Source organism: Mercenaria mercenaria, chromosome 5 (genome assembly GCF_021730395.1).
Source record: "Mercenaria mercenaria strain notata chromosome 5, MADL_Memer_1, whole genome shotgun sequence".
NCBI lineage: Eukaryota > Metazoa > Mollusca > Bivalvia > Venerida > Veneridae > Mercenaria > Mercenaria mercenaria.
The window spans coordinates 35389898-35412779 of record NC_069365.1 but is presented as its reverse complement, the minus strand read 5'-3'; the positions used below and the strand labels follow the sequence as shown (position 1 = coordinate 35412779).

The window sequence follows — 22882 nt, the reverse complement described above, 5'->3', positions numbered from 1 at the left end:
TACTCTCGTGTCTTGGCCAAGTTTTAAATTATGCCCCAAGGTGTAATTCGATATCAACACATTGGTAATAAGGCAGAGGCTATCCGCATGACGGTCGTGCCGATTATTTTTCTTATCCGCGCGACCGTTGTGCCGATTATTTTCATTATTCGCACGACAGTCGTGCCGATTATTTTCGTTATTCGCACGATGATCCTGACTGAAAGTTATGTCGATTATTTTCGTTACTGATACAACTGAAAATACTGTATACATATGTGAAACTTAGTTTATCTTTTCTGAAGTTTTCCGTTTATTCCATGGAGATTTTTTTTTAACAACTCTTTAACAAAAAGTTGCAAAACTGCACTTTTTATGCTTTACAGCATTCCCATTTACGCAAAAATCCGCGTAATTCACGCATAAAAAGTCACTTGCACGCAAGTTTTAAAATTCCACGGGTACAATGCACGTGTAAAAAATCTGACAGAAAATACATTGTTCGTCGATAAAGAGCCGAAATTCAAGTAACCAGACATTATTTTTGATCCGTACACGCAAATTACAGCAATACACACTGTTGACAATTTGCTACATGTCAAGACGAGTTGAATTTACATGCCGATGGCATAATTTAAGCTCCGCCTACTCAAGGTACTTGGTGAGATTTTCGCGAGAACTGTGACAGCGAATCAAATAATTTGTAAAACTAGACGTGATAGTATTCAGCCAATCAACGACGTAGTTACATCTTCGACACTTTCCGATAATTGTCAACATGTGTGAGTGCAAAAACAACAATTTGGACGTTTTTTTCAACAAGTTGTTGAATAATTAAGCGGTCAGCTGGCATCCACTACACAATTATTTGGTCTCCATTGTAAAAGAAAGACTCGTAAGCTGCTTGTTTATTAATATTTACAAACTGACCGGTTGCGGACTGACTTTCATCGGGCAATTTTTCATTTTTATTCGAGTCCGATACTGTTCATGCTAAATAAATATTACCCACCGAGTTTTTATTTTATAACATTATTTTTGGTTGCTATAATGTTGCAGCAAGATATAGCAGCAAAAAAATTATATAAAAACTCGGCGGGTTATACTTATCAGCGTCTGCTTGAATTTTTGAAGACGGGTTTTTTTTCTCAGAATTATGGAATAAAGAAAAACTCTTTGCATGGAAAATGATGTATCTAAGAAGGGTCACATCAATAGTTTTTATCCATATTGAAACAAGAAAATTATAGCCATCTTTTCAAATTGCTTCACAAGCTTGCTTGGTGTGTGTGGAGTGGGGGGGGGGTGTATACTGAGTTAAAAATGATGTTCATAAATTTCTATTTTTCAACTAGAAGTCTCTCCACTTTTCTATAAGGAGAAGTGACTTTTAGATGTATCCCTGTGGTGCATGTTTAAAACAAACCACTGTCATTAATACAGGCTGAATAAAAGTGTCACTTCCCATATACTTCTTTATAATTTTGTTTCAGTTGGAACTTTTTTTTCAATTTGCATGGTTTGTACCCAACGTTTTATCATGTACCCACATTTTCTAAAGTATGTTGGTACATGTACCCACTTTTCAAAAAGTCAGTGGGAATGCTGTTTTAACAAACAGCTATAATATACTTCTTTGCTTTAAACATGGTCAGTGATGTTAGACAGGGCTTTTTCACCCTATCTCACGGGGCCGATATTCGGCCCCATTCCCAATGCCAAATATGCTCTATTTTTCCCAATCTGGAGCAAAAAATTCCCAATCCAATGAAGAATTTCCCAACTGAAATCAGTTACTTTCTGTTTTTCAGTAATAATTCTTGCACAATTAGTTTTGTTTGCCAAGTAAATCAAACAAAATGTTGGAAAAACCAACTCGTTTCTATTTTTAGTAACATGACCGTCTACAACCTCGGCAAAAAATAATTACAAGATTTTTCTGAAGAAATGTATGATTTGTATGCAAAAACCTCTCAAAATGCATAAAAACACAAAATTTATATTAATTGAATAAAGTACCGAAAACATGTTGACAGGTAGTTCTTATACCATTAAAATCAATTGTCACATATTTTCGCGACCCAGTTTTTACACTCGAAAATACACACACTTTGCCATTTTACTTTTTGAATAATTTCAGTTATAACTTTGGTGAAAACAAACTGTAAACAAAAATTTTAGCATGACAAATAAAGAGTTACTGTATTTTTAGGCAATATTGGAACACAATCCTGAAAAAAAAATCTCAAAATTTCACAAGGGGATACACTACCAGTAAAATTTGAAACTGAAGATTTAAACTAATATATATTAATTAAAAACTCATTTAATTTGTCAGTATATTTTCCCAAATTTGACAATTTACCGCGTTAAAAATTCCCAATATGACCAGGGGCCTTTTTCCCAAAACCCCCTGAAAAAGCCCTGTTAGAAATCAACTTGCTAATGTCTCTTAAAAAAATAATTTTAAAACATCGGACCTACCTACCCTATTTTTTTTAGCATGCTACCGGGAACAATTTTTTAAAGACTTATCAGATCTCCATAAGGTAAAATTTTTGCATGCACCTACCATCATTATGTTGAATCACTTGCACACGATTTATTTGATTAAAAACATAATATGAAAAGTAAAATAATGGCATAAAGGTATGCTAACTAACTGTTATTAATTATGCAAGAATATATGTGTTCTTTGCATTCTTTTGACTTATTTGCAATCAAAGAAGTATAAAATACACAGAATGGCAACTGGCTGTAATCTCGCGTGAGCTCGTGTCAGAGCGTGATTCGGCGTTATCTTACTAAAAACAAACATCGGCGAGCATGCAGTTACAATTTGTACCTTTAAAACTACATTTAAAATACATGTTAGCTTCTAAAACAAAATTCGTTTAATGAGAAATGGTCTTAAGACACGAAGTACCGGGGTTTTTTTGCCATCGAAAGAAGCGTGGTCATACGGTGATAATTATTTTACCTATGAATAATTGCTTTCGCATACAAAATGGCGCGTGGAGAAAGCGCCACTTCCGGTAACGAGATCTCGCTTTTTTGTCACGGAAGGTTGGCGAGATTTGCTCTATATGCCTTTCAAGTTGCCAATCTATTTATTTTATAGCTCTTTGTTGCAATTGATGAATTATTCAATTAATCATGATGCTATAACAGCTATTATTTTTAACTTAAGATATACCTTATGCAAAAAATAGAAAACGCTACCAAAACACCCGGATAAGAATACTAATTGGCACGACCGTCGTGCGAATAAGAAAAATAATCGGCACGATGGACGTGCCGATAGACACTTCCATTTTCTTTGTGTATTGCTAAATACTGAATTATCCATTATTACATCAGTGAGAAAGATCAGATCGCTGATTGTTTTGTTTGCGCCAATGAAATTCGCCAGTTGAAGATTTTTAGCACCAGATTTTATATTTTGTCGCGCATGGCGTCACTGGCGAGACCAAAACAGCTGGAACCCTGGAAATGTATAGAATAAACCAATTTCTTTGACCTAATCAAATCAAAGTGGGGCACAATAACTTGTCAAAACTATGTTCTTATGTTGTTACATTAAAAAGCTATATTATCATGCAAGTAACTATGATGTTTAACTTGCTACAAAAACTTTGAAAAAGCGGTTTTATTTTGTATACCATCCTCCGGTTTATTCAGCTTCAGTCCCTTTCCCTTGAAGCTCAGAAGATTTTTCTCGTCAACTTTCGTGCTTTCAAGTCTCTTTGTAACATCAGCAATGTCATCTGAAGCCATGGTTCATTTATTTTAAAAGAAAAAATAGGAAAAAAAATATTTGAGTTTCACCGGATATGGCGGCAGATATGGACCGGTGACGAAGAAGAACATATTATTTGTGAAAATTGTACTTAGGTTATATACCACCAAATTCAAGCCATATCGTAGAAAATATATTCTGACCCAGGGTTTGCTGAAAAAAGTATTGTGTCTTCATGAGGTCACCCAACACGACAATATATAAATATAGGTGTCTTTACTACAGAGCACTCCGATATGTGGCAAATTTTCTGAGAAATATGGTAGGTTTAGCAGAGACGTTCACAAATACCTTTTATTTATTGTCGGTATGGCACAACAAATCAACATTAGCTATGAATAGCTATTGACCGACTTATTACATAAATACTGTACATTCTTGAAACCGAATGCAGTAACATTCGAAAGATGGCAATAACTTTCTTATTTCTAAATGAAACGTATAAGTATGAGCGCTCAGTTTCTTAGATCATTTCCTATCCGATGATTATAATTTCGATTCAAAATTTGATAAAAGGTTGTTTTCGAAATTTTTGACTATTAAACTCGTTGAATAAAATGATAAAATGCGAGGTTCTGTCGAGCATTTTATCAACTTTATTCAACGAGTTTAATAAATTCAATGTGAGAAGTCACAAATGTAGCCTAATATTCTTTTTATCACATGTTAGCTTTTCCTGTCAAAACATAAACAAAATTCTTCTTTCTATTACTATATAAACAGGTCAATTGTACCAACGTTTCCTATACTATAAATGACGTCGACGTCACAACTTTATTCTAACACGATCCGCAGCAATTGCTATATAAACATATATAGCGAAGTCGCCTATACATGAATCTACGATAAAATATGGTTGACTGTTACAATCCCCCCCCCCCCCCCCCCACCCCCACCACATTGATTGTGGAATAAGATATTCTTCTTCAGTTCCATTACATACGATTTATTTCAGGGCCAAACGGTTGAAAACATCATATCAAAAACATAAATATGATAAAAAGTCATACTGACCTATATGTAGGACTGTAAAATACGTTTTGATCTCTACGAGCGAATTCAATTAGCTTAATTATGATTCAGCGGTGACGTCATAAACATATGACATAAGGTCTGACGTCATCATGATGTGACGTCATATAAAGTTAAGCTCCTAACTCGTAACACAGGGTCAACACGCCTAATTTGATGATTCTCTTCATAATTAGCTTGCGAGCTGTTAGATTACTAATTCATAAATACCTCTCAAAATTCTGATAGAAATGAAACAAATATCTATACGTTCCATTGGCTATACAGCACTTTCTGACCATAGGGGGTAAATTGTAACAGCATATGACCCGAATGACGTATTACGCTGAAAATGTAGTACTGTAAAATGCGAATTATTTGCGTTGTTAGAATCGAAATAATAATTCTGTTCCAATAATTTTATCAATTAATAAAACATGGGCAGTCTTTTGGATGCGAATAATTAAATCACTCGTGCTACACACTCGTGATTTAATTATTACGCATCCAAACTCCTGCCCATATTTTATTAACTGATAAAATATAGGAACAGATTTATTATTTCTTAATTAAACTACTGTATATTAGTGTAATATGAAATTAGGTGCTACCGAAAAGACAGAGCTCCCTTGAAAAATCACCAGTGCCCATTAAAAATTAAAGGAGTGGTGCTGGAATTACCTGGAATTATGGATTCGTTTAGGAAGTTTATGTTCTATTAGATCTATTAAAATTATAAGTATTAATGATAATTCATGATATCTGAATGCGTGTTTTAGACTGCATCAAGATTAATTCTTGACATGTGAAAACTCAAAAGATATTCTGTATATAATCAAAAGAAAGTTCGATATAGATTAACATCTGCACCAAGATAAAGAAAAAAAACGTATCTGAATAATTTCTGTTATTCTTATTAATTAAAACATACTGCATCAACAATTTTACATAAATTATTATCATACTGGAAACCAGTCACAAATGATAACTCCTTCAAATTGAAAAGCTTGAACCTTGAAAATTTCAAACCTAACTGAATCTCATTAGGCCAATAGCCAAAGGAATTCTGTGTCTTTGCGTGTGAATGTTTGGCAATGAGGACATAATGTAAAAAGTTAATGTTCCAATTCCAAAGTTAATAGAAATTAGAATTTATGTAATCCTGGAAATGACTATTGTAATTCTTTTAAATGTCATTATTGTCAAATTTTGGCTCTTTTTGGAAGGAAGAATGTGTCCAACTTTCAGTCAAAAATACTGCTATAACAGACGCCTGGTATGGGAAAATTACAATCATTTACATGACTGTACAAAGCTTGTTTAAACCCAAAAGACTACCAATTTTTGAAAGTTAATGATTAGAATTTTACCTAGAGAAAAACAGTGTTTTGCCGAAATTCTCGAAAACCCCTGTTTATTTACTGAACTTCTAAGTTAACAATCTATGGCTTTTTAATGGTTAATCTTTTAGCACTATAGAATAGGGATGGTAGTAAGAACCTTTTTGATGTTTATTGATAATTCATCGCCAATAGTTTTTTTTTTTTTTTTTTTTTTTTTTTTTTTTTTTTTTTGATAAACTCTGGTCAGTGATTTTAAAGCTAACGGATGAAATGTATGTGAACGGGGAGAAGAGCAGTATTTGCTTTTCACAGTTCGATGCCTGTATATTTTGATCCTAAAGCTTTTCTTTTTTAAAAAGTTATGTCTACTGACTACTGCACAGGCACTACATTGGAACCTGACATCAAAACTAATCACTTGTTAAATTTCGCATGAATGACTTTAGTTATACAATATTTTCAAAACTCATAATAATACAAAAAAAAAAAAAAAAATAAAAAAAAGGAATTTAAAAAAGAAATCCGGTCCAGGTGTGGTTCGAACTCACGACCTCTGGATTCCAACGCGAACTCCCTAACCACTACATCATTGTGGAGTTATGACGTCAACAGGACAAATATAAGTATATATAATAAAGTTCAGTAATGGCAGCGTGACGAAGGTCGTTTCAAAATGAAAATATTGTATTTTCTTTCTTTTTTCTTCGTAGAAAATGTATTTAGCACTTATTCCTTATTATCAAACGCTCATTTGCATTTTTATTCAATATTCAAATCAGTAAACGAGACGCTTTTGTCAACCGTAAACAGTAAGCGTCTACTGACGTCTTTACTGATTAATTACTATGTGCATAGTGTACTTGAAAAAATCCGAACAACACCGATTCCAAAAAGTACCACGAATTTTCAACTCGATAGTATACACAGTTAGATCTCTCTATTCATTTTCTTTTTCATACGTCTAACCGTAATGCGACGCTGTCGGCGCCGCTTCGCGGCGCCGGTAGCTCTGCTATTATCCTTTTGATTTAATGGCTTTATTACACGCCCGCGACGTCAAACATGTGATAAATACTAGTAACCGCCTCGTCAAAATTGATCGTTGCAGTCTAATCAACCAACGGGAGATATGATAATATAATATCACACGCGCAGAAAACCAAAATAGCGCTGTTACGCATGTGATATTAAATTACGGATCATATCACATGCACAGAAAAAAGAAAATAACGATTTTGCGCATGAGATATTAAATCACTTGAGAATACGATATATCATTCAAGTTAAACTAAAAGGAAATTTGCATTGGACATTTTATAAATGTGAGGTATGATAAAAATGAACATGTATTTAGCCTGTTCACGGACGGTAGTGGAAATGCTACCGTTCACGCCCTCTGTCACCGGGTTGAGCAAAACTCAACATGTACACATGCGTGTACGTTACAAGTACCAAAATACAATTTAGAGATATCCGTAAATGTTCGTATGGTGGTGTACAAGATACAAGATACAAATTTTTATTTAAAGTCGGGGTTTCAAACATAATAACATTAGCTATGAATAGCTATTGGCCGAACCTCCTATGATAGATACACTGACATGCAATTCCATGAAAAGCGGCATATGCCTTTTTAAATATTATAAGTACGTAATAGTGTTAATATAACAGTCTTTGTTCGTTACTAAGGAAGAACATCGAGTCCTAGGATTTCCGTTCTAGTTTCAGTATTACATGAGGGCACATACACGCGTTATGTTACAAACGATACTAACGGTGCATTATGCATATGCTAGAGGATTACTTAGTTCATTAAGTTGTCGTATCATACTGTACCTTGTAACTTAATTGAAACATCATTGGGAAGATTATTAGCTCGCTTCGTTCGCAGAACGATTCTTTTATAAATGTAGGGATAACGCATGTTTGTGTGTGTGTGTGTGTGTGTGTGTGTATGTGCGTGTGTGTGTGTGTTATAATATCTGCAGAATCCATATTGTTAGACCAACATGCGCTACAATCATCTGGCAGTTCAGATACCATCTAGAACATTTGTTAAGCGGAACACATTACCTTCTCATATACTAGTAGTAAGCATTGGCTACCAATGCTTACACCATAATTCCAATACAAATCTTTTTGCTTTTATTTTGTATTCACCCTATTAACATCTTCCCTTCTGCATAACAGTTTATGTATATATATTTTGCAGCTATGGGATTTAAGGTGTTAGTTGTTTGCACCTTTTTGTATCACATCTGTTAGGAATCACTAGGTGGAAGGAGTAGCGTAGGAAACCTGACAGTCCTTTCCCTTTTCTACCCTTCCCCACCTCACTCCACGCATGGCCGCAATATATCTGTGTCAAACGTGTGCCATTATTGTAAATGATGGTGACTATCAATGTAGCCATAACGCGTAATTTTACCTCGGGCATTTTTTCTGCTGTTACTGAATTTGGCTTCGGTCCCATCTATTTCACATTTTAAGTCGCCTTAAAGAAATGCATGCTGCACCGAGTCGTCGTGTAGTCATATTCATATCAGACGTTCATGAAGAGAGCTATATACGTACGTATGCTCCGAATACTGCTCCAGAGGGCGCCACGATACCATAACCATAACGTGCAATAATACAGGGAAATCATCTGAAAGATATTAGTTTTATTGAAATCTGCTATGTAACGTTGGAATATAGTGGGTATTTATAGTGAGTTTGTGGCCAATTATTCGGTTTAAACCCCCTGGTGATGCTTGCTGCTTGGACCGTTCCACTGTTTGTCCCAGTTGTCTGTATCATGATGTTACTTTATTTTTTTACGAGTTTAAGCATTCATATAACTATAATATAATAATAGTACTAAATCAACAATAATGAAAATATGTCTAGGCCAACAACAGTAGAATATTTTAGAATAAAATCTGTAAAAAGATTTTAGAAATATGTAGAATATTTTAGAAACCAAATATATTATTACATGTACACTGGTTGAAGGCAAAATACGTAATGATTTGACAAAGAGTGTAATGACTGACTGTTGTATACTTGACGAAGCAGATGGTCGCATACATACATAAGTAAGATAACCGCTCTCTATAGATTGCCACTTGAAATTAATACAGTTCTCTTATTGTCTTTTTTAATATGCCATACATGTAGACCCCTCTATATCCTTTGATTTCAAAACTGTTCTGCAATGAAAATATTTCTGACCTGAAAAAGACGTTTTAGTTGATGCTAGTACCAAACACGTGTGGTTATTTTCAGCATTGTTGAGCAAGGAGCATAAGTAAATCACCTTTAATTAAAAAATACAGGTACATGAGTTTCAATCAATTTATGTGCTTAAATACAATTGGGCTACCATTTATTTCATCAATATCTTTAAATGATTGGAATAGATGATTTGTAATTATATTCTATCTTTTGGTCATTTTTTTCTGCTTCCTTTTACATGAACTCTGTATTCTAACATACATATAAATTTAGTTTACCTCTCGACGAAATTGTGCAAAATTAGTAGAGGCACATCGAGTTACACATATATACAATGAAAAGTAAAAGTAGTTTACAGTAGCATTTAGCACACTAACACATAACTTAATTAAAATAGAAAATTTAATCAAAATTGAGCCGTACCATGGGAAAACCAACATAGTGGCTTTGCATCCGCGCAGTCTAGTCAGGATCCATGCTGTTCGCTTTCAAGCCCTATTGGAAGTAGATAAACTGTTATCGACCAGCATGGATGCGCAGGCTGGTCTGGATCCATGCTGGTCGCAAAGCCACTATGTTGGTTTTCTCATGGCGTGGCTCAAATTATGTTTTCTTACATTGAAAATCTGCGCAGTTATGAACCAACATACTTCTAGCGGAAGCAGATTTGGACGAGTATTTTCAGGATTTTCATTTAAGACTTGAAAAGTCAGGAAACTTTTTTTTGCAAGGTCAGTGAATTGTCAGGGACTTTGGAAAAAATGGCCAGTGAAAAATGAAATTCTGGAAAGTGAATAAAAAAATGAGGGAAAATCAGATTCCAGAAAAAATACAAGAAGAGAAAACAGCACAGGCAGTATTTATGTATTTACAATGCATGTCTGTACTAAATCTGTTTTGAGCATTATATGAACATAATAATAAAAGAAGTGTTATCTTTCAAACATACAATTTTTACTTTTACAATGTTCTAACATTCTCTGTATAAATAAAAACAAAGCATTGAAGACTGAAAGGATCGGAGACCCTTGCAGAGATGGTCATATAAGTAAACTAACCTTATGTATGTCAGCATGCAATTAGTTCTGTCTTAAGTGTAACCGTCTGCATGAATTATTATAATTATTACTATGTTCTGATACCATTTTGTTTTACAGGCGTACGCTAGAGTCTATAATTATGGGATGGGCGAAATTTTTCCCAATAATAGAATTTCTTCAAACTTTGAATATTGAAGGACAATCATCTAAGAAACAAAGATATACAATAAAAGTCATAGATCACCAGTATTAAAAAAAGTTATCTGCCCTTGAATACAGAGACTCTAGAGTACGCCTTTAAGAAAATGTGTACCTATATGGACTATAATCTTCTCAATACTGTTTGTTTACAGTCTGATATTTACTCTTGCAAGTGTTTTAAAATGTGCAGTTGCATTAACGTACAAATAGGTGTGATTCCATATACTTTTAATGTTGAATAAGCATAACGATTGAATATTTGATGTTTTTGTGATGATGATCATTTGGTCTTTGTAGAGATTGTTAAGGCTTACATTGGACATGGTATTATGGGCATAGTGTGTTCCGGAACTAATACACTCAACAAAATTCCTAATCGGTCAGTTTATATTGTATTACTATTTTGTTAATAATGCATGTATTTACACGAAATTTCACATACCGACATCTGAATAGGTACTGCAACTAACTGTTGATTTATTTTTGACCGACTCACTGCCAAAGTAACCGCATTAGGCGTTTTGACCAATATAGCATATTTTGCACGTGCAGGGCATGTGCACCAATATGCAGGTGTTAATGAACACTTTTGGCATTATTGACGAAAGTCCTACTATAGAAAAACACATATCATCGTGAAATTGTCAAAAGAGCAACGCGCCCGTGCTGTTTGAATTACACAACAAAATTCAAAATCGGTCATTTCAATGAATTGTACTTTGGTTAAATTTTACCAATAGAGCGCGGTAGGTAGATAACCAACGACTGAAGGATCTTGTAAAAGGAAATAAGGTTAAAAATTGAAATAACCATCAAAGTAACAGCAACACACAAATTATATCAAAATTCTTTTGAAATTGCAAAAATAATTACACACGAGTCGTAAATGTGTCCCGGCTAGCAACATTCCGACAGCTCGATCGCGTTGCTGTTGTGTCAATTTCACCATGATATGTGTTTTTCTAGTAGGACTTTCGTCAGTAATGCCAAAAGTGTAAACGAACACGTGAATGTTGGTGCACATGCCCTGCACGTGCAAAATATGCAATATTAGTCAGAACGCCTAATGCGGTTACTTTGGCCGTGTGTCGCCAAAAATAAATTAATAATTAGCTGCAGTACCGATTCAAATGTCGGCATGTGAAATTTTGTGCAGATATATGCAAATACAAATATAAATATAAACTGACCGATTAGAAATTCTGTTGAGTGTAGTTAGCTCTATATTTGACTAGTTTGTCTAAACGTCGTTGGTTCGCAAAAGTTGACATAAAAATTAGCGTTACATTACAGGCATGTCTACATGTTCATTGAATTAAGTATTTTTTCATACCAGCTTTGTCTTTAGTGACATATACCATGATTTTGTAATACATCATTAGATTGTTTCTCTTTGACTGATTGGATATTTCAAATAAGTTTCAACAAAAAGGTTTCAAGTTTATTCAAGTTTATTTACAAATAAGCATGAGTCCCACTTTATGTGGGCAGCATCAGCATATACATTTCTATAATACATACATTCAGTAATATATCACATGACAAAAAGGAAAACGGCTACAAATTGTTCATATATAGGGCTATATACAATGACTGATTTCTTATATGTATACACAATAATATACTTTACAGTAAAATATCTTCTTTGCTCTATGAAAAATAATTGTTTCTCTAAGAAAGAATCCGTATGTGTTTCTTCTTATTATTATTGTTGTTGTGCGTATCATTATTATTATTATTTAAATGTTTACTGTATTATAAATATGCTTTATTATAAATATGTATTGAACTCCTAGCTGCCTAAAAATGAAGAGACGAAAGCTTTAGACGAGCAAGAAAGTTAAATACAAGAGAATAGTCTGAAATAACTTGACCAACTGTGAAAGCAGTCTAACTGTACAATCGAAAGTCAGGCTAGACTGCTGATGTAGTCAGTTATTTTCTACATGTATATTTTTAAAAAGCGCTAAATAATATATACTTAACTGATGAGATATATATATGTGTGAAGTCAATTGGTCACAGGTATGTTTGAAAATTAATTAGATATTTCATTATCTTGTCACACATTATACTAAGTTTTTTCAGTTTGATATGGTTATCTGTCGTAAACAAGTCAATAAACTTTATCATATTAGGTCTTGTTCTTATATGTCTATCAATATATTTATCTCGATCAATATTAAACAATGGACAAATTAAAAGATAATGGTACTCATCTCCTATTTCGTGACAATTTCTACATTTTCTTTCGTTTTGTGGTATATTTCTCCACCGACCAGTTTCTATTGGTAAGCGATGATTTCTAGTTATAAATCTGACCAAAGTTTTACTGAAGTAAGGTGATAGTTTACTAATATATGGGCTACGAGAGAAACTTGTTTTATAATATTTGTAAATGTTGGTTGCTGAAGTATTATTTATTTGTGAAAACCAGTTTTGAATAAACGTATCTTTCAGTTTTTGAAAAGTCGCCCTAATAAGCCATTTACTATTGATAAAGCTCTGACTGTACCATATTCCCGAAAACCCAAGACTACATAAGTTGTGTTTAACATTGTCTAGCCATTGTGACTTAATACTATTTTGTGAGTGTAGTTCGTATATAAGATTGTAAATTTTGCTGCTAATTTAGTAGTTCTGTCGCTCTCAATATTTTCAATGAGTCTTGCCCAGTATGCAATAATTCTGTTTTTAATGTTAATTGAAAGTGGGGTAATCTCTAGTTCTCCGTATATCATGTACGATGGGGTCGATTTCTTTAAATTAAATATATACTTATAAAACTTAAGTTGTACTTTTTCTAATATATCTATATTTCCATACCCCCATATTTCACTTCCATATAGAAGTACTGGTTTTACTGTTTTTTCAAATAGCTCTATTTGCATATCATAAGGGAGAGAAAGGGATTTTATTTTTCTTAGCAAAGAAAACATTGCTTTTGTAGCTTGATCTGCTATATATTGTTTTGTTTTATTGAAACTGCCATTTTTTGTGAAGAATAATCCAAGATACTTATATTCAGTTACTGTTTCTAATTCTGTGTCACCGATTTTAAAATTAGCATTGTGATACTGTCTCCCTTTATTAAATATCAGAACTTTTGTTTTACTGGTGTTAATTTGGAGTTTCCAATGGTCACAGTATTCCTTAAAATTATTTAAAGCATGTTGCAAGTCGTTATGGTTATCACTAAATAATACAGTGTCGTCAGCATAAAGTAGAATAAAAAGTTTCAGGAATTTACGTGTACCCTCTTTTATATAATCCTTAGAGACACCAGATACATTTCTATCATTCAAAAATTGTTCCAGATCGTTTAAAAATATAGAGAATAAAAAGGGGGAAAGGTTCTCGCCCTGGCGTACACCAACTAAACAATCAAAATATGGTGTTGATCCTTCTGAAGTTGAAACTTTTGACTTTATATTATTGTATAAACTGTAGATTACTTGAAAACATTTACCATTGATACTTTCGTTTCTAAGTTTTTGCCAGAGACCGACACGCCAGACTGAATCAAAAGCTTGTTTGAAGTCAATAAAACAACAATATAATTTTTTCTTTTCAGAATGTACAATATCTATAAGGCTTTTAAGGATAAAAATATTATCAACAGTAGAAAAATGTTTTCGAAAACCCGCTTGTGTTTCATTTATCAGATTTGTTTTTTCAGCATATTTGTTTAGACGATTGTTCAAAATACATGTAAATAGTTTACCAAAACAGCTTAACAAAGAAATGGGTCGATAATTCTCTGGTTGTTTTGGGTCACCTTTATTTTTATAGATTGGCTTAATTATTCCGACAGTCCAATTTTCTGGGATTATCCCTGTATCAAAGACAATATTGAAAAGTTTCATATAAATAGGCAATATATATTGCAGTGAATATTTTATCTGTTCGTTAATGATATCATCATTTCCTGGAGATTTATTATTCTTCAAACTTTTCACTGCTTGCGTAATTTCGTATTCTGTTATGGGACAATTAATTTCATCAGTATGATTATTGTTATTATTATTATCATTGTTATTATTGTTATTATTGATATTATTATTATTATAATTATTATTATTATTATTATTATTATCACCATCATTATTATTATCATTATTATTATTATTATTATTATTATCATTGTTGTAATTGTTGGTGGTGGTGGTGCTACTTCCTGGGACATGTTCATTACTTAAATTTTCATTAATATTTCTGAAAAAATCATAAAAGTCAGCTAAAGAAGCACTTTGTTCTACCTGTTTTGTTTGCGTGTTTATTATGTTCCAGTACTGTTTGGGATCTTTAGTTTTTAATTTCTTCAGTTTCTCAATTCTTGAAGCATTAAACGTATTATTTGCTTTCCTTAAAGTAGTTTTATATTGCTTACTCACGTCTTTTAAAAGATGTTTATAATATAGCGTTTTATGCTTATTATATAAAATTCTTGTTTTGTGATAGGTGTTTCTCGCAATTCTGCAATTTCTATTAAACCATGGTTTTTTATTTGTTGTGGTGTGTGTATGAATATGCATTTTTTTAGTTCCAAATGATTTCCTAGAAGATTCCTTAAACAGTTTGGATATATCTAATACTGTTTCGTCAATTTCATTTTGTGATATATTATGTTCATTTGACATTTTATCGAGTCGAGTTTCTATTTCGGATATTTTAATTATATCTAAATTTTCTATAAACATTTCTGCCTTTTTTGTGTCCCAAAGTTTTGTTTGTTCAACATGTTCTGTGTCAAATGTAGTTTCATTACACATAGAATTTTTGTTTTTAAAGAGATATGAACAGGACAGTGTACATCAGAATATAAGCTACAAAAATCACCAATATTAAATTCGACGATATTTTCAAATACATCAGAGGATGATATAAAGTAATCAACAGTGCTGGATTCTTTACATGTTAATTTCGGACTTTTATGGTCCGTTCCCACTCTGCCATTTAAAATGAACATATTATTATTTTTGCACAAATCTATCAATTGCTTACCATACTGATTAACAGTTTTATCAATACAGTTTCTGTCTATAGGAATATTATATAGCTCAAAATTCATAAAAACATTCGATTCTTCATTCTGTATAGATTGAAGATCGTGCATATCAGAAAAAATATCATCAATATATGTATAATCGGTTAAATTTCCACATCTTGCGTTATAATCTCCAAATAACAATACATGATTACTACCAGCACAGTATCTAAATACCTCTTGTTGAATTTCGAAATAAGGATCAGTGTGCGAAAATTTTGAACCCGCAGGCGGTATATAAATAATACCACATTTCAGATCTTCGTTACTTTTACTAACATTTCGTCCGTATATTTCATTTGAAATTGTAAAAAATTTTATGAGGTTACTTTCCGAATAGTTTTCGACTTTAACATATGGAACAAGGTTATTTTTTATCAATAACGCTATTCCACCTGAACGGTATCTAGAAAGCTTTTCTCTACTAAATACATATGCTTTAAAACCTGGAATATCAATATAGTCTGTATCATCAGTTTTTACTTCCTGAAGACCAATTATATCAAAATTACTAATATACGTTACAAATTCTGGACATCTCAATTTAGATATTAAGCCACATACATTTAATGAAAGTATTTTCAAATAATCTTCTAAATTATTTACAGATGTATACTCATCACTGCAATTCATACTGCAATTTTCTTGCACAGAATTATTTACAGTATAGTTACTATTCGCAGTATTCGATATAGTTTGCACAGAAGTATTTACAGAATTACAACTATTGTTGATGTTCGGTCTATTATATACAAAGTCGTTAACATTCCCTCTCTTATAACAGTTACTTGTTATCAGTTCACAAGATATGTCACTATTGTTATGGGCACTTAAGCCGCTTTCCACTACCCGTTATAATTTGGTCACGTGTGACCTTTCACCCGGGTTATCTTGTACTGGTGTAATAGATTGCTGGTGCGTAGCCAGAGTGATACATGGCGAAGCGGGAATAGTAGTTGTTACTGCATATGTAGGAGGCTGTGTGCTGTACACCGGAGGTGGGGTCTGTGAGTTATTTAAGCTTCCATGCGTGAAGTTTACTGCACTATTGTAGTCCATTTCATTTTCAGATTGGAAGCTTTCCTGTTCATAATGTTGTTTTTTAAATGTTTGATCATAGTCTATAGGAGATCTGGCTTTTGTTTTACCAGCGTACACACCTCGTTTGTTTTGTGGTGTGTCTTGTCTTAGCGTGTCATATCTATTTTGTGTTTCTATTCCGTTATTTTGTGACAAGAAGGAAATATAATTCGTTGGACGTTGGTTGTAACTTCCAGCCCAGCGCCGGTTGTTTTCGTAACCGGGGTAATTGTGTTGTACTGTAACTTGTTCCTGTCTTCCCCGACTATGATTATCAGGTGCAGAATGTGTTCTGTTTTGTTCAGTTACTCGTTGTTGATGTATGTTTCTGTTGAAATGCTGCCGTCCGTTGTCGCCCTGTCTTGTGTTTGTACTGTCTACAAATCGTTTGTTTCTTTGTTTTGCCTCAATGTTCTGTATTTCGTTTTCTGTTGGTACGTACTGTTCGCTATTTATGTATAGCCTGTCTCTTATTAATTTAACTGTGTTGTTTTTGTCCTTTCTTTTCTCTTTTGCAATCACATACAGCGGTTTGCGTTTCTCTTCTATTGCTTGCGGGAACTGTTCATTTATCCAGTAACCTGTACCTTTTAGTGACTTAGGGGCAGCGTTTCGGACAAATTCCCTGTCTTTGTAAAAAGTAAATTTTGCGACAATCGGCCGTGGATATGTTTGTCGCGGATTGAATCGACCGAGGCGGTGTACCCTATCGAACAAAATATCATCATGAATGTTCATTTCGTTCTTTAAAAAGTTTTGTATTATGATTTCACAATCTTCTCCAGAAGTTCTAAAGTCAGTTGCCTCGGGGATACCTCCAAACACTAGATTTTCCCGCATGGTACGCCACTGAACGTCTGTGATTTTGCTTTCATTGTTTTGAATATTTGTATTCATAATGTCGTGTTTTTGTTCTAATGTTTGTAACCTATGTTCCATGTGCTTCATTTTCATATCTACGGCATTATTATTATACGTGAGGTCATCACACATATCACTGTAGTTTTGTATCGTTTGATCGTAATCAGTCACTTTTGTTTGTATTGATTTGAGTTCATTTTTTATGTCGTATAGTTGACTTTCTGTACGAGCGATTTCCTGTTTCATACCCGACATTTCATTTAATTGAGACTCCATTTTAAGAAGTTTACTGTTTTGAGCTGCGATATGATTTTCAACTGATTGCCATCTCTGTGTTTGGCCATCAAGCAAAATTTGTAAATTTGCCATTTGTTGACATAATCCTACCGCCCAAGGGGGCATACCGTATTTGTATTTGACACAGATATACTACATTGTAGATTTGTATAAGAACTGTTAGAATTTCCCGAGGGCTCGTTCGCATGATTATTGATTGATAATCCATTTTGATTTTGCACATTCGTTTGCCCTTGATTCTGAACTTGGCTATGGTGTTGATATTGTATATTTTGGTTTGAAGTATTCAAAGGGATTCTTGGGGCACCTTGTTCTCTTTGACTAAAAGTATTATTTGTATACATATTTTGTCCATACAATAGCTCTGTTGATTGTCCAATTAAATCGGAAGTATTTACATTCGAGGCCGCCATTTTTGTACCACATGTATTTGTTTTCTGTGTATTATTTTTGTCTTTGCCTCTTTTATTTCTTGCCATAACACGTATTCAACAAAAATAAATTAATGATTAGCTGCAGTACCGATTCAAATGTCGGCATGTGAAATTTTGTGCAGTATTCAACGTTTTCTGAAAAATATAACTAAACAAACCTCCTACCAGGCTACCCTGGCCTCGTTGCACAGGCTAGCGTAGCCTGGTGGGCGTTTGTATTTTACTCCATTGTTCCATTGTTCTATTCATAATCCAAAAAATACATCAAAACGCACAGAAAGGAATTTCTATTGTCACATCCACACAAAACTCTGTATATGATCACTCCATTTTGCATGCCCATGGACACATTTATTAAATATTACACTGCTAAAATTAATTAAATCCAATTTTTTATCAGAGCACAAAATATTTTGGACTAGCCGCCATTAAGTCACGTGATTCAAAGGGAGGATTGGACAGCTATAGGGGAGGAGGTCGACAAAATACTGTGTGCCAGTGAAAATCAAAATAAGTCAGGGAAAAGTCAAAGCATAGCCAGGCAATTTCATTCCTTACTTCTTGTGGCAACCTTGATTTTCTCTAATCTAAAACAGCAATAAAACGATGATAACAAATTCATTCATACACAAACATATACAAAAGTTTTATTTGCTACTTGCAAACTGGTGGAAAGCAGTCAATAACACTTGTCTTTCGATCTAGCATGTTATCAACTCCAGTTGACAGAAGTATTTGTATAATGAGTTAAACAAAAATATATCTATAATGTAGGTGGGGATCGGGCGCCAGCTCTGAAAAATTCTTTTACAAACTATTCAGCGGACGAAACGGCCACTTATCCGGCAGTTTACAGATACAGTAAAATGCATTTCATTTTGAACATGTTAAAATAACCTGGCTTTGGTTCTTACACTGTTTTAAGTGTAAAAATGGGTCTTAAATTTTCTAGATGAAGGAAGGTACAATCTTATATTTAGCCTTGTCATTCAGCAACGTGCAATTATTATACCAGAATAATTTACTTGATACTTTTACAGGCTTCTTTATCATGGAACAAAATGATTAATAAGGCAATCTTGGTCGAGAGTCTGAGCTAAATCAATAAAACTAGCCTATAAATAGACTTAATAGATAATTATCCCCTTTCTATCACATAGAGTAAAGAAATTCAGAGTTTCCTTTCGCTTAACACCGATCTGGGGGAGACAAATATTAGAAATTATACCAATATATGTAGTCATTAACAGTCATTATGTTATGGTGCAATTTACCGGAGGAAGAAAGCGCACAACCATGTATAGATAATAGGAGATCGTGTTAAAACAGACACACATATATCGCAATTATAATTTTGTTGTTCAGGTTTGGCATTTTTTCATTAAAACAGTATTTTTTCCAAGCATCAGATTCAATGTTAGATCAAACATGTTCAAGCATCGGATATTAATGTTAAGTCAATAGCCAATGACTAGTAATGTGCATGAAGTTAGCAGCCTAGCAGCTCCACGGCCTAGCAGCCCCGCGGCCTAGCAGCGTGAAGCCTAGCAAAATTTCACCGTCTCTACATGTCTTGGAGTAGCGGATATGGCATGCTCTGTTTTCCTATTTCAAGCTCCTACACTGAGCCCTATCATCTTCATTTATGCTTTACGAATGAAATAACCGATTTTTAAGCAGCATGTTGCTTAAAAAGATGTGTTTCAAAATCTACAATGATTAAATCAATCTATGCTCAATTTTGGGCTGGAGATTAAAGGGAATATGCAAAACAGACATTCAGAGTACATTTTTTCTTTTATTCGCAAATGTAGTAATTATAGATATAAACACAAAAACAAACATAAGTTGAGTTCATTGTGATACAGAGTAACTGGTGATTTCAATGAGTGGTCTGTAGTTTAAGATATTTTCTGTATTGAAAATTGATAAAAAAAATCTAAATATGGGAAATATAAAACAGAAGCAAACTCATTTTTCATTTTCATGTACATTCTATAACAGATGAAATACCGCCTGTACAAGAATGTTGAATCATTGTAGAATAGGAACCAGTACTGTATTCCGAAGTTCTACCGTCTGTAACGGTCTTCACAAATCCATTTTCACAAACTGAGGTGTTTGATATAAAAGTTAGAGTTTTATTGTTTACTCCAAGACCAAGCGATTTTTAAGTTATTAATAAACGAAATAGACCGTGGGCAGTCGAAATGGAGCAAGAGCAGTAACTCTACTTTTATTAGGAACAACATCAGACAGGTAATTCTTATACAATGTAATATGTGTGAATACTTTGTAGAAATACGGTGTATGTTTATCTCTTCAGTCTGATGAAAGTTTAAAATTTATAACACTTCTCAGGGAAATTAGCTGGACCTACCGCTCGATATTCTATAAAATATATTATGAACATGATTACAAAAGAGTCCTGCTGAAAACCGAAACTTGTCTCTATTATAAATATAGAGCCTGTAGGAGCAACTAAGGCCTCCTTGGTCATTAATAATCAGGTCGAACCATCCGAGTACATTATACCACTCAATATTATCAAAGATAGGCGTGTTCGTCTTTGTATGAGTTTAATGTTAATTTCATGTATTCTTAAGGTAGTTCTGCACGTTTTGAACGAAATTTTTTCTACAATGTAGAATTTGATTAAACTCTGATTTTTTAAAACTTCAGAATATAATTAGACAATTCAGCAAATAAAAAGGATAGGGTCGTGTGCTTGATTTTTTCTTAGACTGATAACATTTTCGCGAATAGAAATTTTTCTACAATGTAGATTTTTATGAAACTTCTCACAGTTGTAAATGAACACATGACCTATAATTTTGTGAAATGAAATGTTAGGTCCGTATGCTTATTTTTATGATATTTGACCATGATTAAAGTGAACCGGACATTTCACGCTAATTTCAAGACATTATTTTGATTATTTTAAAGTGTCATATGTTTTAATTTCATATTTTGACTTTAGAAATATAGCAACGGCGCCATTGTAATAAATTTACTCACAGATTTCAATTAATTCATAAAATCATTTTCAATTCCGTACGCCGATTCCAGACTTTATTCTACGTTTTCAGGATAAATGACGTTACGCAGAACTACCTTAAATTTGTTTTACATGTTGTTTTTTCTTTATTTTTAGTTGTATCGTGTATTATGACCTGGAAAGTTAAAGCTATTCGCCCACAGTTTGAGTGAATTTTTTTTTTAACATTGGCACAGAACGTATATAATATATTATGACACTGAAAAATGATCAGGTGGGTTCAAGAAACCTTGCTGTTAGGACTTATTAATAGCATCGTATCATTTTGATGAATACTTATACCACAGACCATCATGGTTTCCGTACGCTTTCGCTGTTGCAAGCAAGTAAACCGACAACTCCCGAGCATGCAGTTACTATTTCTTACATATTATTTACTGCCTCTTATATCAACAAGCTGAATTTATGCTATCAGTAAATTGAAGGTGTAGGGTACATATCTTCATATAACCTTTGAAATCGTAGGTACTGAGATCTTGTGTTAAATACTGCAATGTCTTCGGCAAAATCTTTCTTATTGCTGCGGACCTTGATACCGAGTCCAACCCGAACATAAGAACACTTAAATGTTCTGGAGATTCGCCTTTAACGTCCAGTGTTCTGGACTGATGCTGCGATGACAGTAATTTGTCAAATACTTTATCGATAAGTTGTGTGAAAAAAAAGTCTGATTAAAAGTTAATCAATTACTCCTTTCAACTATTAAAACATTTACGTTGTTGTATCGTTACCTTGGAAATTAAGTTCTCAACTTTATTTATTTCGGGAAAAAATTCTTGGAATCTGTGTGGTTTGTCCATCAGGAAGTTTTGAAATCATTATTAACTCATGTTATTATGGAATCATTTGGTCTAGACAGTTTCTGTTTCTTATTCATATGTGCATTATATATAATCAATACCCTAGACAATTATTACAAAGGACAATGATATCATCTAGAAATAAACAGTCTGGTCTAGTTTGATTGTTTTGTAAACTGACATCCCAAACCAATTTGTCTAAATAAGTCAACAATCAGAAACAAAGCTGCACTTTCCTACACGAACTTTCATTTCAGTAAGAAAAACCGATCCCACTATTAGAAATACAATAAGAGATGTAAATCTATTTTTACAGCGTTTTTTTTTTCTTTTTCTTTTTTGCTACTGTATTACTATTTGAGAATAATAAAGTGCAGGCACTTATGCCTACTGATATTAGCTTAAAACACGGTTGGCTCTTTATAAAGAGATATCTTCATATGAGCCGTGCCATGAGAAAACCAACATAGTGGCTTTGCGACCAGCATGGATCCAGACCAGCCTGCACATCCGCGCAGTCTGGTCAGGATCCATGCTGTTCGCTTTCAAAGCCTATTGCAGTTAGAAAACCGTTAGCGAACGGCATGGATCCTGACCAGACTGCGCGGATGCGCAGGCTGGTCTGGATCGATGCTGGTCGCAAACGCACTATGTTGGTTTTCTCATGGCGCGGCTCATATTATGTTATAATTTTAGTTCTATCTCTTTAATATATA

At 33.5% G+C, this 22882-nt stretch overlaps 1 protein-coding gene across 1 annotated transcript in view; it reads right to left on the bottom strand.

Annotated features, from left to right (window-relative positions):
- Nucleotides 1–3829, bottom strand: part of LOC123556782 (ran GTPase-activating protein 1-like) — a 35661-nt gene extending 31832 nt beyond the window's left edge. The window contains exon 1 of the mRNA XM_045347757.2: nt 3642–3829. Coding sequence (XP_045203692.2) covers nt 3642–3756 — 115 coding nt within the window. The 5' untranslated portion in view covers nt 3757–3829. The remainder of the gene's footprint in view (nt 1–3641) is intronic.
- Between the last annotated feature and the right edge of the window lie 19053 nt (nt 3830–22882).